The 26,127-nt window shown below is 34.4% G+C and overlaps 2 protein-coding genes across 2 annotated transcripts in view; both read left to right on the top strand.

Annotated features, from left to right (window-relative positions):
• S2P (membrane-bound transcription factor site-2 protease) overlaps positions 1 to 6,893 on the top strand; it is a 32,363-nt gene extending 25,470 nt beyond the window's left edge. Inside the window, exon 4 of the mRNA XM_065511719.1 lies at positions 6,657 to 6,893. Within this exon, the coding sequence (XP_065367791.1) occupies positions 6,657 to 6,663 (7 nt within the window). The 3' untranslated portion in view covers positions 6,664 to 6,893. The remainder of the gene's footprint in view (positions 1 to 6,656) is intronic.
• Positions 1 to 26,127, top strand: part of Sobp (Sine oculis-binding protein) — an 83,843-nt gene that overhangs the window by 8,903 nt on the left and 48,813 nt on the right. The window contains exon 2 of the mRNA XM_065511717.1: positions 6,919 to 7,041. Coding sequence (XP_065367789.1) covers positions 6,967 to 7,041 — 75 coding nt within the window. The 5' untranslated portion in view covers positions 6,919 to 6,966. The remainder of the gene's footprint in view (positions 1 to 6,918; positions 7,042 to 26,127) is intronic.

Here is a 26,127-nt window from a genome sequence, read left to right on the forward strand (position 1 = left end):
TAATTAGCCAGACCTGACTGTTTGTCTCATAAATCTCATTTGCTTTCACTCTCGCTTAATCTCTCTTTTTTTTAATTCTTTTAATCTTATTAGAATGTGATGTGAAAACCTTAAGAGAATAAATACACAGTGTGATGAAAAGCAAAAAACTTTGTTGTAGTAAAGTGCATTTTTATTTTTAAACCAAAATATTCCTATTACATTATTTGTGGTTGCTATATGTAGGAATATATGTACCAAGTTTTGTTGTTGTTATTGTTGTTGTATACAAAACGTCACTTTTCTTTTTTTATATGTAGTTGTTGTTGTTTTTTTCTTTATTTTTTCATTTAAAAAATTGTTTATACTAAAGTCATCAACACTACTCCCCTACTTTGTTTTTATATCCTCCAATTTTCCCTCTTACACATACTCGTGCTTATTTTCTTGATTTTTCTTTTAAACCATTTTGTGTGTATATATGTATGTATGGATGTATGCCCAGCGGGAAAAAATGATAGGACTTCAATTTGTAGGCCTTCTAAAAGGCATACTTACACATTCTAAAAGATCCGATACTCATTCCACCCTGCCTGCTCTTAGAAGGTGTTCAAGAAGCCCTATGAATCCCCTTCTAATAACAAGTGAGCTTATTGGCTGCCAACAGCCCATCATAAGTAGGCCTTCTCTCAGCCCTCTAACAGCAGCGAGTATGCAAGGCCTTGGCTCGCAATGACACGCCGTGTAAAATTGAAATGATTTTGCAATGCGGCAAAATGATTTTGCAAGTCCTTGTGTCTGCAAAATGAGACATTTAGGAAGGCCTCTTTACTGCATCTTTTTCCCGCTGGGTGTTGATCTCTGTCAAGTGTGTAGAACGGTATATATGGATGTATGTATGTTTGTAAAAAAAGCATGATTCTTATTATTTTGTTTCTGAAATTTTAGTGTAGAACTTGTGACTCTTGTGATTGATCTTTTGCCTTGTTTATAAATAAAATCACATTTTTTTCTCTGTGCATTTTATTTTTGTTGTTGCTGTTGTTGTTGTTGTGTTACATCTTCATATATACAGTGTCGGTCAAAGCGAATTGGACAAAAATTGGTTCTAAGGGGAAAACAAATTTGTTTGCTTTATAAAACAAAAAAACTATATGAAACGAAAAGTTCCTAACCTGATTTGACTAAAAATACACAAAATGATAAATATTGTTGTAGTGAAGCGACAAAACATATTGGTTATGAAAATGAAAATAAACAAGTAAGAGAACTATGTATATTCGGCTGTGCGGCTATGTAGATACCCTTCCCCAAATTATACTTCAAAATAAAAATTTTAAATATTTTTAAGTAATCAAAATTTATTGTTTATCCAAAGTTGTTTTTTTAATTTTTTGTAAAAAAAATTTTTTCGAATTGCTTTTTTAAAAATTTTCTTTTAAAATTTTTTTTTTTAATTTTAATTTTTTTTTTTTATTTTTTTTAATATTTAGCGAAAAAAAAACTTTTGGTGAAAAAAAAATTCGGTTTAAAAAATATTTTTTCCGATTTTGACCCACTGTAGGTCCAACTATGGTCTTATATACTTCGTTGCAAAGGTTTTTGAAATATCTATCATTAGATATCCATATTGTCTATATTAATGACTTAGTAATCCAGATATAGTTCAAAAATAGGTCAAATATCGAGGTTGTCCCGATTTCATCGATTTTAAATAGCAACCGAGCCGGAAGTATTCTGTTGATCGACTTCCAGGTAAAAACCGGGTTTTTTGTACCTTTACACACTTATAAGCCAGTAACTTATGAATGGTTAATTACCATATTGTGAAATATTTAGAGTCCAACGAACGGTAGTATGGTTTTCGTAGAGGAAGACTTGCTAGAATTCCTATTGGAAAAATGGTAACGTTCCATTCACCATTTTGGCGAAGGTAAAGTGGCGGATCTAGATATTTCCAAGGGGTTCGTTAGAGTATGAAATGGTGCACTTTTATCAAAACCGATTGCTTTTTGTGTCGTTAATAACTTCTCTCGATTGATATCATGTTGGGATCTCATCAAACGAGTTCAAGATAAAATCAGGGGTACCGCAAGGCTCCGTTCTTTCTCCTACTCTATACCTTATTTTTTACTAAACGACCTTCTTCGTCAAACTTCCAAGCCTATCTATATTTTTGTTTGTAGATGTCAGCAACATTTGCCATTCATATTCATAGTTATAGACCAAGCCTGTTGGAGATTGGGGCAAAGTCCCCTTAATCGGGACCTTGTGACAATCTCTTAATGGGGTCGTGCGAGTTGAGTCGCTTTCAACGCTCGCAAGACTCAGGGCCGTTTTCTCATTAGGTGATTATCTTTTTTCCCAACGAAAAACTGCAGTTTAAAGAAATTTGGTTTTCTCAATGTCTCATTTGCTTCTATTCTGTCGCAAAGCTAACCCGACCTCATCTGCCAATTATTTATTTATCGTACAGATAAATTCAATCAGCTGACTGCTGTTCATAGTTTGTGTTTTTGTAAACGAAATTAAATAGATTTTATAAAAAAAAAAGTTTAATAGAGGAATTAACATTAATTTGATGGAGGATGAATACGAAGAACATGAGTTCCAAGTGAATGCTGAAAAATTTTATCATGCCAGGCCTAACTACCTGGCAGACATGGAGGATAATGAATATTTCAAAAGATTCCGGCTGTCGATGGCCACGTTAAACAGCTGATTTATGTAAACATGTTGTCAATTGAAGGCAGGGTTCCCAACTTTCACATATATTTTGAGAGGTATTGCCAACTGAAAATAATCTTTTTTGTCGGTATATTGAGAAAAACAAAATTGTTAACAGACAGTTTATCGGCCTAATAAATTTATGTCGACATTTAGTAACAGGCAGTTTGTCGATACATTGAGAAAACGGGCCTCAGTGTTGCATGTTGACATAAAAACGAACGACAGACCATGTCGCTTTATCTGTATTTATGGGTGGTGTAAATATTGTAGAATCAGACGCTCTTGATGTTCTGGACATGAGAATGTAATGTCATGTCCGCTGGTCTAAACACATTTTTCAAGTTTCGAAAAAAGCATTCAATTATCTCGGTTTTCTGAAACGGTGTAGGAATTACTTCACTCTATCTGATCTCCTCACTATTTACAGCACCTATATCTGACCGAAAATGGAATAAAACTCCCACGTATGGGCCGGTGTTTCAAAGTATATTTTGGAGCTTCTCGACCGCGTACAGGAGAGGTCCAAGGTGATTATTGGTGACAGTTGTGACAGAGAATCAACTCTATTGATTCGCTGGAGCACCGACGTAATGTAGGCTGCGTTTTGACTGTTCTATCGGTACTACAATGCAATGCGTTCTGATGAACTTGTTCCTGATACCCACAGATTTTTATTTAATACACGTTTTTCATCAAGAACACATCCCTTTGTGGTCGATTGTCCAGTGGACCGCACAACACACTACAATTAAAATTCGTTCTTTAGCCGTACTGTACGTATGTGGAACAAACTTCCCGATGCTGCCTCATGTCCATCATAAATTGCCCTGCCAATGGATATTTCAACATGGAAATGACCCTAAACATACATCCAAATTGGTGAAGGGAATTTTAGAACAGGAAGACGTTAATGTCACTCAGTGGCTAGCACAGTCTCCCGACCTTAACTCTATAGAAAGAGTATGGGAAATAGTAAATAGAAAGGTAAATCGATAATTGGTTCATCGTGATCGAAACAAATTGTATTAAGCTTTAAATGAGGTTGGGTCAATAAGTTTTTGAATTTATCGCCTCTTAACTGAAAGAGTAACACTGCTCCTGTCTACAGGCATCTTCTGTCAGTTGACACGTGTCAAAATTTGAACAAGCTGAGTCATTATGGTTGTATTTGACACCCATTGATAGAATAGGAAAAAAGCGAATTTCGTGAGCTTAGGTAAACAACTCCTCACTAAAAACCAGTGCTAAGCTTGATAAATACTATGAGAACTCTGCACCATCAATTCCAATGGTAAAAAGTGTTTTAATTTCGTTGTGGCCGTACAAGCACTGAAGATGCCGAACATTCTAGACGACCAGTTGAGGTCTCTACACCCGAAATAATTGAAAAAATTCACGATATGCTGTTGTACGATCGGAGATTGAAAGTGCGATAGATTGTGGAAGTCATAGGCAATTCACATGGCTCAGTGCTTTAAATATTGAATGATCGCTTAGGTATGAGAAAGTTTTTCTCAAGGTAGGTTCCGCGTTTGCTCACAATCGACCACAAACGCAATCGTTTGAGAACTACATAAACATGGATCCATGGAAACCCATCAGATACCAACCAGCAGTCAAATATATATTTTAATACATTTATATATTTTTGGGTTATTTGACACGTACTTACACGGATCCAGGTCAACCATTTGGGGTGGGTGTAAATAAAGTAAAATGTATACATATTACATTTCTCTTTATTTCCTTTTTATACCCTTCTTATGAGTGGCAAGGCTATAAGTTAGTAATTCCATTTGTAATTTCTACATTTTTCATTTGAGACCACACGAAGTATATATATTCTGGATCGTTATAGATATCTAAGTCCGTCTGTATGTTGAAATCAACTTTCCGTAGCCCCCAAATAACTTACATACATGATTCATACATCAATATGTCGGGAATTCTTCCGGTCCATAAATGGCTGAGATATAAGGAAAAAACCGGGATAACCTCGATTTTTGGCATATTTTTTATCTATATATCGATTACTAAGTCATTAATATAGACAATATGGATATCCAATGATAGATATTTCAAAGTCCATTGTAACGATGTATATAAGTAAGTTGGACTTACAATGGGTCAAAATCGGGAAAATTATTTTTTAACCCGAATTTTTTTCACCAAAAAAATTATTTTTGTTTCATAATTTCTTTTTTCAATAAATTTAAAAAAAAAATTTTAAAAAACTTTTTTAAAATAAATGAAAAAGAATTTTAAAAACAATTTTGAAAAACAAATTTTTGTTTATCTAAAAATATTTAATAATTTGTTCACCCACTGGATCCACCCCTGCCTATGTATGAACTTATTGTAATTCAGAGTGAAGTCAATTGGTTACTTTATATGTCCCAGGTAATCTAGTATGAAGTTAATTGTTACTTTAGTGTGGCAAAGTATTCTAGGTTGTACTCACTTTAAACAGTGGGTTTCTCGGGGTGAATAGGCGCCAAAGAAGACCAAAGTGGGTTCGTCATAGCGACCTTTTTTTTGGGATACATGCGATATAATCCTCGATGACTACCTTCAAAAGGGTAGAACAATCAATGGCGTATATTATCCCAACTTATTTGGTCGATTTAATGAGGATTTGAAAAAAACAACCGCAGTTGGCCCAGAATTAAGATATTTTTACCAGGGCAATTTCTATGGCAAAAATCCATGAATTAGGCTACAAATTGCTCCCTCATCTACCTTATTCTCATTATTTAAACCCGAGTGACTATTTCTTGTTTCCAAAACTGAAGAAATGGCTCGGCGGAAAGAGATTTGAGTCCAACGATGAAATCATCTCACCAAAAAATACCTATTTTGATAACCTCGACAAAATCATAGTTTTTGGAAGGGATACAAAAATTGGAGAAAGGTTAAACAAAGTTTATAGAGCTCAAAGGAGACTACTATTACATTTTAACATTTTCAAAACATTGGTTTATTTCCTTTAAATAAACCGGATACTTTTGATTGCAAATAAAAGCCGTTTAGTAGTTTAAAAATTGTAACAACTCTTTATTTATTTAAAATGTACAACAACATAATTAAATAGTGTCTCAGTGTTTTTTTATACACGTTTATAAATTCGCAGAAATGTACACGAATTCACTGGAAAATACAGCACACTTTAAGGCACTCAGTTGATGTTTATTCGAATAGCGTCTCTGATAAAACTGAACTCATGACTGCAACCTCTGCCACTATTTATAACACTGCTATCTGCACTCTAGATTGTTCTTTAACTGTCAAAGCTCGTATACTCGAAGTCTAGAGCTTTCGAATACACACACCATCTCTGGTGAACTTTCTACAATGTTCTTTAACTGTCAAAACTCGTATATACGAAGTCGAAATCTTTCGAATTCGAATATACGAGTCGCAGCAAACATTGCAGCGTTGCCATACTTACGATCAATGATCAACTCAAAGCTTTTATTCAATGTTAATAATGCCCACAGATATGTTACAATTTGAGAGGCACTGCTATTTGAAATCAGCCGTTTAAATCATTATATTTGAATTCAAGTACAATTTCGTAACACTATTTTGCTCTTAAACAATTCTAATAAACTCTAAATATCTTCACACAGTACAAATTTTAAAAAAAGTTTCACCGGTTTTTATTTATTCAGTAGTGGTTGAAATATTCTTGGAATTGCCCATATGTTTTGTCGTATGATTTTTTTATCTTTTTTTACATTTTGTTAAGTTTTTAATATTTTAATATAATAAGAAATACTGGAATTAAATCTTTATTTTCTTTGGAATTGAAAAAAAGTTCTAATCCCAATATTGTCCAAAATGTTTTGACGTTTACTGTACACATACTCAAATGTATTACATTTTCCTTGTGCTCACAATTTTTTTTTATTATTATTTTTATTTTTAATTTTCTGTTTCTATTTCAGTGTTTGAGTGTGTGAGAATGAATAAATGAAATAAAAGTGAAACTTATTTTGGTGTGTTTTAGAAAATAAAAACAAAAAAAAAAAAAGAGGAAAATTCAAATTCAAATTCAACGAGAAATAATCATTAACGAAAATAAACACGAGATTTGTATTTTTTCTGTGTTTTATTATATTTGTTTTGTAGCTGTGCATAAAAGTTAAGACAAAATTTAATAAGTTTTGTTGCTTTTTTTTGGGTTTTTTGTGCAACATGTCTACGAAGGCTTCGTCATTAAATGCAAGTGCTAATAATTCACCAACAAATTCCACAATGAATACATCAACAACAGCTGCCACACCAACTGTAGTGAAAATCAAAAAGGAACTGCCCAGTGATGAAATAAAGGTATGTTGTGTTTGTTTTATTTCTATTTCATTTAAGATAAATTTAAGAAAGAATTACCCAGCTGTTCTGTATTGAGTACTTCTTTAGTACTCAATACAGAAGTCAATGCAACCGTTTTAGATAGTGATTATACCCTTCACCATGATTGACAGGGTGAAGTTTGTCATTTGGTTTGTAATTTCTAAATTTTTCATTTGCGATCCCATAAAGTATATTTATATTCTGGATCGTTTTAGATAGAGGAATCGATATAGCCATGTCCGTCTGTCTATTGAAATCAACTTTCCGAAGCCACCAAATAACTTTTATGCATGATTGATACATCAGTATATTCGCTATAGTCCAACTAAGGTTGCTATTTAAAATCGAGATAATTGGCCCACAAATGGCTGAGATATAAGCAAACAACTCGATTTACTCATTGTAATTTATGTTGCTAATTCTGTGTGACAACTTCACAGGAGTGTTTGGCATTGTTCAACCGCAATAGGATAGAGTTTATGCGCCGTTTCGTAACCGTGTATCCACCACAACACACCAGAAATCAAACAGCTGTCAAAATAGAGAGTTTCTCGGGGTGAATCGGTGCCAAAGAAGTCCAAGCTGGATTTGTCAGTCAATTGCGACCTTTTCTTTTTAGAATGCACGCGGTATAATCCACATTAACTACCTTCAGTAGGATAAAACAAGCAATGGCGAATATTATGCCAATATATTAAGTCGATTTAATGAGGATTTGGGGCCAGAACTGCTGGGTAGTTTTGCAATTGAGAAAATATATAGCCGATGAGTTAACAAGCAGTTCAGGAGATCAAATGATCAAGTGTTATGAAAGCCATATAAAACTACACATTAATGTCTTTGATATCTGTGGAACTAATGCACATATTTGAGAATAGTTTTTCAATTAAATGGAATATCTAAAGTCTTTCAGATGGTCAAATAATTGTTTTTTTGGAAACATTCCTATAAGTCTTTTCGTTTTGCAAGTTCGCTTCGTAAAAATTTGATCAAAGAAATTAGTGCAAACTTTTATTTGCACTAAATTTAGCATAGAAACCGGTTTTGATATTCCTGGAATTTTAAGTTCTCACAGTTGTGCTTCAACAATTTTACAATATTTAATCAGGGGGTTCTGCAAGATCAAGTCCAAGGAATTGTGCTACTTCTGCTGGGTGGGTCCATAAATCTACTGGACGTAGTGATGTAGTTGAAAATGTGGAGGGTATCATGGGGACCCTGACCACATGCTGGGCATAAGTTGAGGACGTCACGGTCTATGCGGGACCAGAAGGCATTAAGCCTGTTGCTCCATCCTGATCTTAGTTGTGCCAGAACGACTCTTGTTTTAAGCGGTAAAACTTTTTCTAAGTACGACATTCATACCGTATCCTGCTACCGTGGAATTGATGGCGTCTCTATGAATGTCGTTCAAAGCTGTCAAATACGAGCTGCGATCAAATGGATCCTGCACATACCTCTGTATGCTCTCCTCGTCTTTTCTAAGGTCCTGTCTAACATGCCTCGGGGGAGATTTCAACTGTGTGATGTCGAAGTTTGGATGACTCCTCCGGTGCCATCCCAGAAGGAACTGTTGCGTCAGCATGACGTTATGTTCCCTGACCGGTAGAACCTTAGTTTCCTCGTGAAGGTGGTGTTCGCAAGTAATTTGGAGGCAACCTGTGACGGTCATTAAAGCTGCATTTTGTCAGCTTTGAATATTTCTTTACTGACCGGCCAATCTTCTTGCAGGTTGCTAGCAAGGTTTCTTTGTCCATACCCCAAGTGCTGCCGGCTAGTGACTTGAGGACCTTGTTCCTATTTCGCAGTTTATGCGCGATTGCAGTGGCGTGTGCTGAGGAGGTAAAAAGGCTATCAAAAGTGACACCCAAGATTTTCGGGTGGTTCAATGTCGGAATTTGTACACCGTCGACCATGATGCCTAAGTTGAGTTTTACCTCCTTCGTTCAGGTGGTGAAGAGTGTTGCCGATGACTTCGTTGGTAATAGCTGCAGGTTATGTGCATTGAAGAAATTGTGGATTTCCTTGAGATAACCATTTCTCTCACAGCTCTCACAGTTAATAGAGTTTGGCTTCATAAAAATTTGTCATGATAATGATTAAAGAAATTGAATGAGAAAGAGTGTTGACATAGAGACTTATGGTTCTAGGCTAGCTACAGGGTAAGCACTGATAAATATCTATTTTTGTTGAAATTACGGGCATAACTAATGGAAACTAATAGAGTAAATCGGGTTTCAAGTCGAAACTGTACCTAATATCCGGTCGAATTGAACACATTAAGGGTTTTTATTATTATTGTTAATCTATATACCAAATCTTGACAGATATGTTAAGATTATTACTATTTTTTTCGATTTTATGCTTGAAAATGTTGCATAAATTTTCCTCCTACTTTTTCTGCAGAAACTTTCAATATAGTTTCGATTTCTGTGATCCTCTGGACAGCCTCTGCTTAGCAGCTGGAGATCTATTATGTTGCCAATCTCTTCCACATCTCTTTTCGAGAAGGAGTCTATTAATTTCTGTATTAGAAATAAATATTTTAGGTTTAGGAGGAATTTGGCACATTTGTGCTATTATACCATTTACCTATAAATGCCCCAATTGAGCAGTGACCGGTTATTACTCCTATCCAACCCAATTAGTGTTTTGGTTGCCTTTGCATCCAGTATTGGCTAAGAGGATTTGGACACTTGACAATCCGTCCCACTATTCCAGGATTGTTTGGTGGATTGTTTGGAATCTTTCAAATATTAGTCTGTAGTAGTGAAAAATAGGAGGTTACTCCCCGTTCCCTATTACCATGATCTAGATCATATCTATTCATTTCCTCTGCTAACTCATTTCCCTGTATGCTACAGTGCCCTGGTATCCAACAAAATCTTACTGAGTAGTGAACCAATAACACTTCAAGAGCTCTCCTGCAGTCTTCCACTAAGCTAGAATGTATTAGATGACATTTCAAAGCCATAAGTGCCTTCTGACTCTGTGATCTCTGTGACGTGTGCTTTTATCAACTCCGTGGCTTTCCAGATCGCGAAGATCTCTGCCTTGAAGACGCTGCACTCGTCAGAGACCCGGTCCTTGTATCAGAGTCCATCTTGGATCCATCAATGAAAATTGAAAATCCTTCGAACATTTGATCGAATCCAATCCATTCATCCCAACTGGGGAACTTTCTTCCACATCTCTTTCCGAGGAGGAGTCTATTAATTTCTGTATTAGAAATAAATATTTTAGGTTTAGGAGGAATTTGGCACTCAGATTAGAGACTTGATTAGAGACTCTTGAACTCAAACAAGATGTCGGGTCTGATATTAAAAGAATGATGAAGAACATTAACTTTTTCGAAACTTCCTTGGAAAGAGTAAGGAAAACATTTGGTTGAAGATCCATTTTCTTAATTTCTGCCCTAATAACTTGGGCGAAACTATACCAATTTACATTGAAATTGAGAACATTATACATGATATTGAGAAAATTCCAAATGAAATTGAGAATTTTCATTTCAAATTGAGAAAATTCCAATTGAAATTGAGAATTTCCATTTGAAATTGAGAAAATTCCAAATGAAATTGGGAAAATTCTAATTGAAATTAAGAAAATTCCAAATGAAATTGAGAAAATTTTATTTTACTCTACACAATATACATTAAACAAAGTACACAGTCTTATTGACCAACAGCCATATCTTGCAATTCCAAAGCGCTTTGGTGGAATGATGTTGTATGTTGTATAGCTCTACTGCAATCTCCAGTAGTTATACAGGACTTGGAATCCTCCTACATTAGGAGGATTTACGGTTGGTATATTCATATTTGACTTCACAATACTTTTGATTTTGGACCAAATTATTTCAATATGGATAAGCATTGGTGAATAGGGACTCAATCGTAAACGTGTTGCTTTAGAGTTGTCGAAAATTTCACGTAAACGACGAGTTCAGATAACTGATTACCCAACTCTTGCTATCAACACTTTTGACCCATTCGTTTGCGCTTTCGGCAGTGAACGAACTTCTGCGACTATCCATTTGAATCATGTCTGCGGTAGCAATTGCACCTATCAGGTAGATATCGGGGCCACGGGAAGTAGGTATCGAAAGAACTGTTGGGGATCCAACACGAGACCAACCATGTTTTCTACGACAAAATAAATTGAAATTGGTCTCTCTATCCAGACCACCACATCTTTCAACATCTGATATAATTTAAAATTTAATTAATTAATTAATTAAAATTTAAAATAATTTATACAATGTTTCTCAATTTTATTTAGAATTTTCCCAATTTCATTTGGAATTTTCTCAATTTCAATTTGAATTTCTCAATTTCATTTGGAATTTTCTCAATTTCAATTGGAATTTATCAATTTCATTTGGAATTTTCTCAATTTAAAATGGAAATTCTCAATATCATTTGGAATTTTCTTAATTTTAATTTGAAATTCTCAATTTCATTTGGAATTTTCTCAATTTCAATTTGAATTTCTCAATTTCATTTGGAATTTTCTCAATTTCATTTGGAATTTTTTCAATTTCAATTGGAATTACTCAATTTCATTTGGAATTTTCTCAATTTCAAATGGAAATTTTCAATTTCAATTGGAATTTTCTCAATTTAAAATGGAAATTCTCAATTTCATTTGGAATTTTCTCAATTTCAATGAAAAATGGTGTAGAGACGTGCTACAAGAATGACTACTCCAAGTTTTCCAAAGAATTGAGAAGTGTTTGAAAGGTTTTTGGAAAGAATATATCCTGAGCGACAATTGTTGATGTTTATTATCTACTGTTCTAAATATCCTGTAAGGACAAATCATAACAACTTTGATCATTACTAGATTTACTGCATTCGCCCACAATTGCTTTATACTTTACATCTTATTATTGCCCCTTTCTGTTTCAAAAATATCACCATCATCAATTATTAAATCTTACATTTAAATAATGTTAACGTTAAGAAACCGAGAACCTTGTATAATTTTACATTTGGTGTCTAATTCAAAATGAATGAATGACTAGCAAAGACAACCAGCTACACTGGCTGGTTACTGCTGGATGCAATATAAAACTTAAATTAAACTAAACTCAAGTAAAATAGAATCAGTTTACATGCTCCTCATGCCACCTCCTTATGACGCAAAACAAAACATAAGAAACTCCTCCTATTCCAGCACAAGTTAAAAAAAAAAGAAAGAAAAATGATGCTGCTGGTAAAATAAAGAAAATGAAACGTATGCAGTAAACAGTAGCAGCAACATTCTAAGAAACTAAATATTCAGTCAGTTTGACTAACTGACTGATTTGTCAAGTCTTTATTACTTTAGTTAAAACAAAATGAAAAAACATGATTATTGTGTTGATTATTATTATTATTATTACTAACATTACCTTCATCATTAACTATTGCTTGGCACAGGAAAATCTTGCTGATGATGATGACTAAGTAGTGGTGTATAATCCAACTATACTTTGTTTTTTTTTATCAATGTAAAAGGATATTATTTAAGTAATTTTATGCCATTGTGTTTCACAAAAAGAAATAAGTGCAAAAAAGAAGCAAAAAGGATATATTGTAATAAGGACAAAGACAATAATGAAGATAATAATAATGCTGATGATGAGAATGTTATAGAAAACCTTAAGAAAATTAAGAAATATGTCACCATGCTTTATACTACCAACAAAATTCTCTTTAGCTCTTTTTCAAATTCTCTCCCTCTCTCTCTTTGTACGAGGGTACACTATTTAACCTTGCACGTTATATTCCGATTCATTTGAATATTCGTTTTGCTTCGATTGAACAGTCTCTGGTGTATTGTTTTGGATCATCCGTAGTTTGGAGCCAAATATCAGGTTTTGGAAATGTTACTATCCATATGTTTTAATAGGGAGAATATGAAGGTCGAGGAAACAGTTTTAAAAATAGCCTGGACAAATGACAAATGCGATAGTGTTTCCTAAACATTTTCTTCAAATTGTCATTGAGTAGTTTCTCTTCAATAGAGCTTTCATTTCAAGAAATATTAATTTATTCAAAGTATTGGTCATTGTTAGCTCTGACCTTTTCCCATCTTTCCGGCAACATATGGATTCCGAGAAAAAAGAACTGATCATGTTATGAGATCAAGAACGAATCAAGCCAATATCGGATACTCTGTCCCAAAGTCAAACGTATTCCAGAGAAAGCGTTCTGCAACGATCGAAACAAATAGCAGTCGGACGGAGCACGGTCTGGACTATAAAAGGAACCTCTGGTATATGAAAAATTAAAAATGTTACCAAGTTGTGCAGCGTACGCTATTCCTTTATAGACTTTTCAAATTGCTCTCGTATCAACGGTATATATTTTATATAGTTCCTGTCATCAGTGTTAACAGTAAAATATCTCAAATTTCCTTATTCGTATATGTTTGTATTTGTGAATGTAGGTGTTTGTGTATGTGTGCGTATATTTGTATTGAAGTTAAATATATTGGGTTGATTAACTAACAGGTCATTTTGCACTTTTGCGCGCGTGCATACCTTTCTCAAAATGTTTGTATATACATACGTACATATTGTCAAAGTACAAAAAAAGGCACATGATATTTAGTCCTTCTCGTCTTATCATTACCAAAGGCATATTTGATTACAAAACAATGTTCGCGTTTTCTTCTTTTTTCAATGTAATAACAACAGTGCAGCATAAAAGTAGAGATTATCTTCTTGCATAGAAAGTTCATTTAAAAAAATAATAATTCTGAGATTTTTCTTTGGATAAGGCACGAGAGTTTGTTAAATTTCCTAGTTTACTCTAGTCTACAGCAGTGGTCGGCATAAGGTCCATTGTGATTCCCTTCAAGAGTCAGATAAAAAGAAAAAAATGTTCCATTGCTGAAAATGGGGGACAGGTAGTATCTCAGAGATAGCTAAAGGAGAAACACAATGAAAAATCGATATTTGCATAAAGAGCGAAACGATTTGGTTACAGATTTGAATTTACCCTAGAATATCCTTTAAATAGCCAACCTATTCCCCTGATAAAATCTATAATTTTACTCAATTTTACTCAAATTACAATACTCCCAAGTTCATTTAGAAATCTATTTACCTAACCATTTAAATCTATAACTCTGTATCTACTGTCTCCAACTCCACTATATCCCCACACACCCTACACAAATCCTTTGTGCTATTATCTCATTTACCTATAAAGGCCCTAATTGAGCAGTGACCGGTTATTACTCCTACTAGAATTCTGAGACTACACCTATCCAACCCAATTAGTGTTTTGGTTGTCTTTGCATCCAGTTTTGGCCAAAAGGCCTTGGACACTTGACAATCCGTCCTAATATTCCAGAATTGTTTGGTATAATCATGGAATCTTTCAAATATTAGCCTGTAGTAGAGACAAATAGGAGGACTTACTCCCCATTCGATAGTACTATGGTCTAGATATGAGCCATGTCATCTGATACTTCATTTCTTTGTATGCTACAGTGCCCTGGTACCCAACACAATCTGATCGAGTGTGTACCAATAACTCTTCAAGAGCTCTTCTGCAGTCCTCCACTAAGCTAGAATGTATTAGATGACATTACAAAGCCATAAGTGCCACCAGACTCTGTGATCTCTGTGACTTGTGCTTTCATCTAAGAAGACGGTGCACTCGTCAGGAGGTCTTACTCCCCGTTCCCTAGTACCATGATCTAGATCAGAACCATATCTGGCCATTTCATCTGCTACCTCATTTCCCTGTATGCTACAGTGTCCTGGTATCCAACAAAATCTCATTGAGTAGTGTACCAATAATTCTTCAAGAGCTTTCCTTTGCTCTTCCACTAAGTTAGAATATATTAGATGACTTTTCAAAGCCATAAGTGCCACCTGACTCTGTGATCTTTGTGATGTGTGTTTTTATCAACTCCGAGGCTTTCCAGATCGCGAAGATCTCTGCCTGGAAGACGCTGCAATCGTCAACAGGTCTTACTCACCGTTCCCTAGTACCATGATCTAGATCAGAACCATATCTGTCCAGTTCATCTGCTACCTCATTTCTCTGTATGCTACAGTGCCCTGGTACCCAACACAATCTGATTGAGTAGTGTACCAATAACTCTTCAAGAGCTCTCCTGCAGTCTTCCACTAAGCTAGAATATATTAAATGACATTTCATATCCTAAAGTGCCGCCTGACTGTCTACATAAATTGTCACTACAGACCCCTCTGTGACGTGTGCTTTTGTAAACTCCATAGCTTTCCAAATACCGAAGATCTCTGTCTGAAAGACGCTGCACTCGCAAGAGAGTCTATATGACCATTTAATATCGTTGTCCATCTTGTATCCATCAGTGAAAACTGCACCTCCTTCGAACAGTTGATCGGATCCAATCCATTCATCCCTACTGGGGAACTCTACTGGGGGTAAGACACCGAAAAGTCGCGATCCTATGATTCCCGTGGGAATAATGTCCTTCCCGATAAGACCTGCCTCATACAAGCAAATTTTTTATTTGTTGGCTAAAAGTGTAGAGAAGCAAACAGAGTAGGAGAAGTTCCACGATTGGCTAGCGATTGTAGGAGATTTTTCATGTTTTGCTTTTGAATTGTGCAAACATGAAATTGCTGCGATTAATCCCCAATGTAAATTGGTTCAAATAGGAATTTGCTATATATTTTTAGGGAAATATTAGAAAGAGATGATTAAGTTTAGAATTGCTTGAATATTTATTTTAAAAGCCTTTCATATATCATTCATATTTTCCTTTGGAACAAGTATAAGAAGAATTAGATATGTAAGTCTTAAAAGGCTGACCAGAGACTTATCTGCTACCACGAGAACCAGTAGCCCCTAATTTGGGTTGTTGGAGAGGACCCTTCGGGGATCACCTGATGACTGTGGTTTCAATCCAAAATCGTGGGAAGGAGATCATTAGTTAAATGGCTGATGTTTGTGCTAGTGGCAAATTTCGGACTACGAAATATAATTCTAGGTGCTGCTGACGAATCAATAAAGCCATTTAAAATAGTGATGGTCAATTGGCTTGGTGCTCGATGAGTGTATTGGAGGGAAAAATGTCTGCGACATGAGTCAACGGTGTGATCTGGTCAGGAACTACTGACTAGGCTGACTTAATTGGGCCGAAGGCAGTAGTGGTCGGTTGGCGGCATGCTAAGCTAATGGCGTTATGTGCAGCTAAGGTGGACTATGTTCGCTTCGATAATGTAGTCAAGTACCTTTGTACTTGCCAATTATATGTTTTCTGAAAGTCATACAAATGGCAGTTAAATTCAAGACATCTTTCTGTCCTTGGTGTTATTGTAATTTTGGGTAAAAGATGCCTCAGGCTTCTTTCTTCTGTGAGAGTTTAATACTCAGGATTGACCCAGCATTTGTCCTGATTGGTTGTTGGAGAGAACCTTTTGGATATCACTGTGGTTTAAATACAAAATCTCGGGGAGGGGTTGGTTGGTGAAATGGACTACCAAATATATCTTTTGGTGCTGATCCCGAATCAACAGAGCCATTGTAGTAGTGATGATCAATTGACATGGTGCTCGAGAATTGTATTGTAGGCAACAGTGCCTGAGGCATAAGCGATCAGTGGCTGGCTCTCGCATGTAGTCAACAGTTAAATACCACCACAATTAAGGTTGAGTAAATTGGATCGTTGGCTGTGGTGGTCGTTCGACGCCATGCTGGGCTAATGGCAGTCGCTTGCTGTGCTGTACAGCTAGGGTGAATACTGTTCGTTTCGATAATTATCTCAGACTTTGCTATTGTTGGTAGAGATTAGATATGTCAAGCACTTCACCAAGTTGCTTGTTCATTGATCCATGTGGTTATGTACGCAAAAAGTCAAGTAGATTCGAAAAGACTCCGTTTTGACAAGATGTAGGAAGCTACTAAATTCAACCTTTTGCCTTGAGATATTTCAGTAGATCATTAAGTCTAGACCTAGATAATTCAGCAAGGACAGTTAGTATATAATTACTCAGTTATTTATGACTCATGACAGTTAGAGCGGGGCATTCGCAGAGAAGGTTTTCACCGTTTCCTCCTTTTCTTTGTCCTTGAAACTGTGACAATGGTCGTTTAAGGAATCCGAGCTTAGTTAGAAACCAGTGACCCGTTAATACTGGCAAAAACCTTGATAGGGCAGTGGTGGATCTCTGTACAAATAAATATGTGATCTCATTTAAAAAATGTAGCCAATTTATGGTCATTTCTAAGCACCCTTTTAAAGTATTTTTTTCTCACGCACTGTATTGACACACGGCTTTTTTTGGTTTGGTTGTAGTTGTTGCTGTGGCTGTATATTGTATTGTATTGTGTTCTGTTCTATTTTATTCTTAATTTTACATTTTCATTTATGTGTATTAACTTTGAAATAAAGTCTAGACTTACAATCGCATATCAAATAACCATCATTTGAGTAATATTAGTACCCTCGTACACTAGCAAACATTCACAGCTACATACTTACATGCATTAGTATTGTAGGGTATTGAATGACTACTGTATATATTTGGATACACGTTTCGGTTGCCAAAGGCGTCATTAGATTTATTGTGAAATAGAAAACTTTAGTTTAAAAAAAATAATAAAAAATTCAAAATATACATTTAACATAATTCACACATTTATTATATACCCTACAACACCATAAAGGGGAGGATGTAATATTTGTAACACCCAAAAATATTAGTCCAACACCTACCTTAAAGTCTACAGATCGTTTCAGAATCACGGCTCATAGCTCCCATTTAAAACCAACTTCCGAAAATCACTTTAACGAGCATAAATCTTATCAATATTGTTACGTTTTAACCTTTTCAAAACGCTGGTTTATATCCTTTAAATAAACCGGATACTTTTTATTACAAATAAAAGCCGTTTAGTAGTTTAAAAATTGTAACAACTCTTTATTTATTTAAAACTAGCTGACCCGGTGCGCTTCGCCACCCCAATTAGTATCAAGTCTCACTTTGTGAATCTAATTGTAAATGTTTAATTTCATATTTCTGGGTCCATTATTATAGAAAATGCAAAATGTGTTCCTAATTTTAAATTTTTAGGTTTGTTATTATAAAATATTCAAAAAGTACCATTGCAATAAACAAATAGTACCATTGATTATCACTTTTAATTTCGCATTCACTAAACCATAACCCGTCAAGTTTGAATTTTAGATTTGTATATCATTTCCTATATTATCAACTAATTTTGTTTCTATAATACTTAATATTTAATAAATTATCACAAAACCAAAACCGATCGGTTTTTAATTTTTTAAAACCGAAACCGTGGTTTTGAAATTCTTTGATTTCTTCGAAACTCTAGGTCCATTATTATAGGAAATTCAAAAAAGTACCATTAGAATATATAAAAAGTACCAAAAATCCCCCACTTGTGGATTCCCACTCACTCTGGTCCATATAACCTTTATTTCATGTTTCTAGGTTCATTGGTGAAGAAATTACAAAAAGTACCATTCGAATAAAGAAAATGTACCAAAAAGTCTTCCCCTAGAATTCTCACTCACTTAGGACCATATACGTTTAATTTCATGTTTCTAAGTCCATTGTTATAGAAATTTCAAAAAAGTACTACCAAAAAAGTACCTATAATTCAGTTGTCACATTTTGGTACCTAAATATAATCCCTTATTTCTAACACTAACTTCACTCAGATACATATCAGCTAACTTTAATGTCGATAACTGAAATAATTTAAAATGTTAAAAAAGTACCATTAGGAGAAAAGTACCTTTTCTTCCTTGAACACCCCTCAAGTTTGAAATTTAAAAATATTCCATTTTGCCAAAATTGTTTATGCTATAGGCATGTCTCAAAATATTAAAATCTGTGTTAATGTGCCCAAGAAAAAATATGTTTTAAAAAAAGTACCAAACTGTTTACCCGGATTTGGCCCAATATAAACCTTGGCACTCGAGTTCCAAATAACAACCTGTTAGTTAATTTTTGTATGAATCCAGGAACCAACGTTAAAAAAATTATCAAAATTGGCTTAATAATTTCAAATAAAATGTATTTTCCCAATTTTATCCCCTTTTTGGTACCTTTTTTATCCCCATTGAGGTGGTACAATTTTATTCAAATAAATTTCTGTATCGTGGTGGGAGCTCATAATAAAATATTCGTATGTCTATGTCAAATTATAGAAAAACTTATTTGTATGGAAAAGTACCAAAAATAAACACAATTTTTATCCCTTAATGGTTCGAATTTCCAAAAAGTACCAAACTTATATTTTTTATTTTTTGATAAGTAAAGAATACGATTTAGAGTTTGATTCTATGTTTATTGGTTTAAAAGATACATAGGGTGATAAAAAAGTACCAAAATACAGTTTTTACCCGTTTTCTCCCCTAAAAGTTTCGAATTTCGAAAAAGTACGAAACACCTGTCAGCTTATTTTTTGAATGGAGTAACATGCAATTTTAAGTTTTTTTGTATCTTTATTAGTTTTGAAGATATAAGGTTACCGAATTTACCCGCTTTTACCCTTTTTTATCCCCTAAACGTTCGAATTTCCAAAAATCCCTTCTTAGTGGATCGTTTTGGGGAGGGAGGAACCCACAGTTAAAATTTCATGATTCTAGCTTCAGTCGTTTGGGCTGTGCGATGATGAATCAGTCAGTCAGTCAGTCAGTCAGTAACGTTACTCTTTTATATATATTTAAAATGTACAACAACATAATTAAATAGTCGATCAGTGTTTTTTTATACACGTTTATAAATTCACAGAAATACAGACACACTTTATAATGTACACGAATTCACTGGAAAATACAGCACACTTTAAGGCACTCAGTTGATGTTTATTCAAATAGCGTCTCTGATAAAACTGAACTCATGACTGCAACCTCTGCCACTATTTATAACACTGCTATCTGCACTCTAGATTGTTCTTTAACTGTCAAAGCTCGTATATTCGAAGTCTAGAGCTTTCGAATACACACGCCATCTCTGGTGAACTTTCTAGAATGTTCTTTAACGGTTAAAACTCGTATATTTCGAATTCGAATATACGAGTCGCAGCAAACATTCAGCGTTGCACTTAACGCGTTTATTCAATGTTAATAATGCCCACAGATATGTTAAAGTTTGAGAAGCACTGCTATTTGAAAGCATTATGCAACTTTAAATCAGCCGTTAAAATCGTTATATTTGAATTCAAGTACAATTTCGTAACAATATGTTGGAATCCAAATAAAATTGAACAAAAATAAGTTTCATATAGAAAGAAATCACGCTACCTAATTTCATGGCGATCGGGACATAATTATAAAGAAAAACGATTTGCAGATATACTCAGTGTAGGATATTATATGGTTGGGCTTGACCGACTATACTTTCTTGCATGTTTTAAATACAAAAGTTTAAAATACCATTTGAAAATTTCGAAATTCAATTTTATTTTTTTTGTTTTAGAATGGGGTCACACTTTAAACCTCAATAGTCTCAAGAATCTGTTAAAAATAATTTGTTTATAACATCTTCTTCTTCTTCTTAAATTGTTAGTATCTAAGTGTGTGTGTGTTTGTAAAGTTTTGTTTAATTTATTTATTAAACTTTTGTTTCGAATCCCCACAAATTATTATTGTTACTAGAGACACATACATAGATACCACATAGAAAAAACAAACTTTTCTATGCTGCATATTGTGGAATTCACCCTGAACCTAATACGAGCACAAAATGTGTAACTAAATCTTTTCTAATAGTTACAACCCTCTGCTACAGCTAGCTACTGCTACTACTACCAACAGCGCCTCACTCACTTCTTGCATTTATTCTCAGCTAAATTTATAGACTTATTTCTGTTTAGCTGTGTAAACACAAAAGGCACACTGTAAATATGACAAATAATACGAATTACACCCACAGTATTCTTACGATTTTAAACTAACATTAGCTTAAGTTAGTTCTCTTAGGGCATTAGGGGTATTCACTGTCTGTTCTGTGCAAAGAAAACTAATTAATAATGTTGCATAAAATAAAACATTCACTTACCTTGTAAGGTATAGACCAATTCTGTTGGAAAGCCCCTCAAAAAGAAGTCTGGAGCGGTCAAATCAGGCGATCTTGCTGGCCAGTGCAAATCGCCGAAACGGGAGATTAGGCGGCCGGGAAATGCATCCTTCAGCATATCGGTTGTGGCACGTGCAGTGTGTGCCGTTGCACCGTCCTGTTGGAACCACATGTTTTCCAATCCCAATTCATCAAGTTGCGGCAAAAGCAACTCGTTGATCATTGCTCTGTAGCGCTCACCATTCACAGTAACCGTTTGGCCGGCGACGTCTTCGAAGAAAAAAGGTCCGATGACTCCTCCAGCGAAAACAGCACACCATACAGTGACTTTGAGCGGGTGTAATGGCTCTTCGTGGGTTACACGCGGATTTTCAGTGCCCCAGAAGCGTAAATTTTGCTTATTTACGTACGCGTTGGATGGACGTTGTGCCAAAGTCACCGACCGATTATTGGTCAAATAAATAGTCAATAGCAATATTCCTCGTTCTGGAGAAGTGTAGCGTAACATTGTTTATTAACGTGTATTTCGCATGTGTTTATTACACAAATGTCAAAACAGAACTGACATTAGGGGCCAATCGCAAAATTTATAGCATTTTCTGATAGGAGGATTTCTTTTGCGCCACCTTGTATATAAAAGAGTAACGTTACTGACTCACTGACTGACTGACTGATTCATCATCGCACAGCCCAAACGGCTGAAACTAGAATCATGAAAGTTTAACTGTGGGTTCCTCCCTCCCCAAAACGATCCGATAAGAAGGGATTTTTGGAAATTCGAACGTTTAGGGGGTAAAAACGGGTAAATTCGGCGACCTTATATCTTCAAAACTAATAAAGATACAAACAAACTTAAAATTGCATGTTACTCCATTTAAAAAATAAGCTGACAGGTGTTTCGTACTTTTTCGAAATTCGAACCTTTTAGGGAAGAAAATGGGTAAAAACTGTATTTTGGTACTTTTTTGGCACCCTATGTATCTTTTAAACCAATAAACATAGAATCAAACTCTAAATCGTATTCTTTACTTATCAAAAAATAAAAAATATAAGTTTGGTACTTTTTGAAAATTCGAACCCTTAAGGGATAAAAATTGTGTTTATTTTTGGTACTTTTTCATAAAATAAGTTTTTCTATAATTTGACATAGACATACGAATATTTTATTATGAGCTGCCACCACGATACAGAAATTTATTTGAATAAAATTTTACCACCACAATGGGCATAAAAAAAGTACCAAAAAGGGGATAAAATCGGGAAAATACATTTTATTTGAAATTATTAAGCCAATTTTGATAAATTTTTTAACATTGGTTCCTGGATTCATACAAAAATAAACTAACAGGATGTTATTTGGAACTCGAGTGCCAAGGTGTATATTGGGTTAAATCCGGCTAAACAGTTTGGTACTTTTTTTAAAACATATTTTTTTCTGGGGCACATTAACACAGATTTTAATCTATTGAGACATGTCTGTAGCATAAACAATTTTGGCAAAATGGAATATTTTTAAATTTCAAACTTGAGGGGAGTAAGGGAAATTGGTACTTTTCTCCTAATGGTACTTTTTTAATATTTTAAATTATTTCACTTATCGACACTAAAGTTTATATGGCCCCGAATCTACAAGTAGTGACATTATGGAACTATTTCTTTATTCTAATGGTAATTTTGGAATTTTCTACAATAATATTGTTACGTTTTAACCTTTTCAAAACGTTTGTTTATTTCCTTTAAATAAACCGGATACTTTTGATTGCGAATAAAAGCCGTTTAGATGTTTGAAAATTGTAACAACTCTTTATTTATTTATAATGTACAACAACAGAATTAAATAGTCACTCAATGTTTTTTTTTTATACACGTTTATAAATTCTCAGAAATACAGACACACTTTATAATGTACACGAATTCACTTGAAAAATACAGCACACTTTAAGGCACTCAGTTGATGTTTATTCAAATAGCGTCTCTGATAAACTCTGACTCTCGACTGCAACCTCTGCCACTATTTATAACACTGCCATCTGCACTCTAGATTGTTCTTTAACTGTCAAAGTTCGAATATTCTAGATCATACGCCATCTGTGGTGTACTTTCTACAATGTTCCTTAACAGAATATTCGAATTCAAACAGCGTTGCCAACTTGCGATCAATGGTCAACTGAAAGCTTTTATTTAATAATGCCCACAGATATGTTACAGTTTGCTATTACACCAATGTTATTTGAAAGCATTAGGCTACTTTTAAATCAGCCCTTAAAAACGTTATATTTGAATTCAAGTACAATTTCGTAACAATATGAAAAATATTCGATCTGTATGTTTAGCCCGCCCATGCATTTGAGAGTCAACACAAGCGTTCTTTGCTGTCTTCAGTTTATCATTCCTAATCAAAGATAGAATTCGGTATAAACAGTGTTAAAACACTCCAGATTATATCAAAATAATATTCCGGAGTCATTCGTGAATTGGCAGAGGCCATTTATAGTACGTTAAGCGGTATCTTCTACCAAGTTTATTCTCACTATCAGATGTTGGTGAAAGTCTTTAACCCAAAGATACCCAGTTTATACCACAATAAGGTTCTGGACCGGAAGTAGTGGAATAGCTGCTGAAATTTGACCATCGAACCTGGTTCGTTTGAAATGAGCATTTGCAAAAAAAAACAACCAGAATATGCGGCCAGACGTGAAACCGTAATATTCCATTCCAAAAACTATTTAGAATAAAATGGTTGGAAAGTTTTGCCTCATCCGCTTTATAGTCTAGATCGTGCACCGTATGACTACTATTTGTTTCGATCGATGCAGAAGGCTCTCTCTGGCATACGCTTCACTTTGGATTAGAGTATCCGAAATTGTCTTGATTCGTTATTGGCCTCAAATAATGAGCAGTTCTTTTGGCGCGGAATCCATATGTTGCGAGAAAGATTGGGAAAAGGTAATAGCTAACAATGGCCTACCTAATACTAATTAATTATTATCCAAAAAACATAAATCCAGGAAATAGATAATTCGTGAATCTCTTAAATTAAAATACAAATTCTATAAATTTCAACATCAATCCTTTTAAATTTCTACAAAATTGTAATAAGCAAAATGTGCAATTAATTATGTTATCCACATAACCTTTTCACCTCTTGACATGAATACCCCAGGTACATACATGCATACATATATAACATATTTCTACGTAACATAAACATGCTCTCTCTCGCACTCGTACTCGTAGTACTTTGCTCATGCATTCGATATTGTACTCTGAAAATAAAACAGCATAAATGTTGTTGCTTAGAGATAGAGAATAGAGTTTGTTGTATGTTTGTATGATGGAGCTGACATAGATTGTAATCGAATATCGATAGCTTAGGATTGAATATCGTCCTTCTTTTCATTTCTTATATGACGTTAGTTTTTAATGTAATGTTGAGTGTGTGTGCGTGCGTGTATCTGTGTGCATAAGTGTGTTTTTCTCTCTATGAAAGTGTGTGTGGAAGTATGTATGTATGTGTGTGTATGCATGTTTAAAAGTTATTTGTGCAATTTAATATTTTAGTGAATATTCTTGTATAGTTTATACATATTCTATCGTTTCTATGTGCAGTATCGGTGAAAACATATTGAACTAAATTCGAGTTATACAATTTTTCCAAATTCCAAAGAAACTAAACATTTTAGAAACAACAAATCCACTCCAAAATAAAAATACAATCTCAGTATTAATAACAACGAAATTTAAATAAAATCATAAATTTTGTTGCATAACAACAAAACTGCCCCACATCTTTTAGGCATAGAACTAATAAGATTCTTTATTGTTGTCATTGGAATTTATGACCATTTATAACGGGTGGTTTTTTTTTTAGAGGCAGAGAACTTTAAATTGGCAACACTGTTTTCTGCAACAGCTGATTTGACAGTTCTCGGAAGTTTTAAGGTTAGTTTGATTTGGCAATTTATTATGAATATACTCACACTAGAGCAACGTTTCCAAATTGTTTAAATTTATTTTGAAAATCATGGTTCAATTCGACAAACTCATTGGGTATTACATGCATTTTATGGTGCCCATAATCGTCCACCAGAGCGATTAATTCGAGAAACTATGGATCGTTTACGCAATATCTTTACTCTTCACGATAATACGAATCTTGAAAGATGCCATATAAGCGTAGTGTTGATGATGATCCAAATTTTCATTTGAAAAATTTGTTCAATGACGAAGCATAAATGGACCTGTTAACTGGCCTCCTCGTTCATGTAATGATTTGAAACAAGATATACATAGTTACACGGAGCTAAATCCAGAGAATAAGGCGGAAGAAGGAGCATTTCGTAGCCTAATTCATGGATTTTTGTCATGGAAACTGCAACCTTTTGTGAACCCGATTATGAGCAAACGCGGCAGCTGTCTTGCGGAAAGCTTTCTCATACTCAAGTGATCATTCAGAATTGAAACCACTGAGCCATGTGAGATGCCTATAGCTTCCACAATCTCTCGCACTTTCAATCTCCGATCGGCCAACACCTTATCGTGATTTTTTCCAATTGCTTCGAGTGTAGAAACCTGAACTTTGGGCCACATGTTCTAAAATCGCAAAGCTGGGATCAGAAAACGGAAAGCAGTTTTGGAAACCCTGATGTGTTCCCTATTTATCCCTAAAGTATTTTCCCAGCCCCGAAGGAAATGTGGACCCTACTGACAAAATTGTAAAAAATACCATTTTTTGGGATTTTCGCTCCAATTTTTAGGAATTGCGGGATTCCCTTTGACCTTTTGACAAGTTTTTTTTACACCTTGTTATTTAGAATGACAAACTTAAAAAACGCTGAAAATTTCATTGAGTTTCGTTAATAAATAAAGATTTTATTACATATTCATTGAGTTTCTAAAACTAAAATTTATATCAACATTTTAATAGGATTGCAAATATTAGGAACAATTTGATCCATGTTTTTTCCGAGCTATATTTTTTTGTTTAGATAAGTTAATTTTTGGTCTTACAAAAAAAATTT

This window comes from Calliphora vicina, chromosome 5, assembly GCF_958450345.1.
Source record: "Calliphora vicina chromosome 5, idCalVici1.1, whole genome shotgun sequence".
Lineage (NCBI taxonomy): Eukaryota > Metazoa > Arthropoda > Insecta > Diptera > Calliphoridae > Calliphora > Calliphora vicina.